The sequence below is a fragment of the Cystoisospora suis genome, assembly GCF_002600585.1.
Source record: "Cystoisospora suis strain Wien I chromosome Unknown contig_1157, whole genome shotgun sequence".
NCBI classification, from domain to species: domain Eukaryota; phylum Apicomplexa; class Conoidasida; order Eucoccidiorida; family Sarcocystidae; genus Cystoisospora; species Cystoisospora suis.
The window spans coordinates 659-927 of NW_027153958.1; the positions used below are offsets into that span (position 1 = coordinate 659).

Genomic DNA, 269 nt, shown 5'->3' on the forward strand with positions numbered 1-269 from the left:
CCCCCCCTCCTCCTCCTACTCCTGCGGGTCCTCCACTTGAAGCTTTTTGTGTGTCACTTCGTAGTTGCTGTTGGTGAAAGTCTTCTGTCGCAACTTTCCGACAGAAATAGAAGAGCTTCGCATCATCGATCACACGCTCTAGAGCTAGCTGCACTGCTACAGACACTAAACGGGCTCTGTGGCGACAGACAAGAGGACAGAAAGAAAACGAAGAAAAGGAGAAGGCAAAAAAGAAGAGGAGGAAAAAAGAGATAGAAACCGTCAGATCA

The 269-nt window shown here is 48.3% G+C and overlaps 1 protein-coding gene across 1 annotated transcript in view; it reads right to left on the reverse strand.

Annotated features, from left to right (window-relative positions):
- Positions 1–19: 19 nt before the first annotated feature.
- The window catches only part of CSUI_002767 (transcription initiation factor tfiid 23-30 kda subunit), a gene marked incomplete at its 3' end in the record, with an annotated part of 3,065 nt that continues 2,815 nt past the window's right edge, over positions 20–269 (reverse strand). Inside the window, exon 2 of the mRNA XM_068062966.1 lies at positions 20–176. Coding sequence (XP_067925042.1) covers positions 20–176 — 157 coding nt within the window. The remainder of the gene's footprint in view (positions 177–269) is intronic.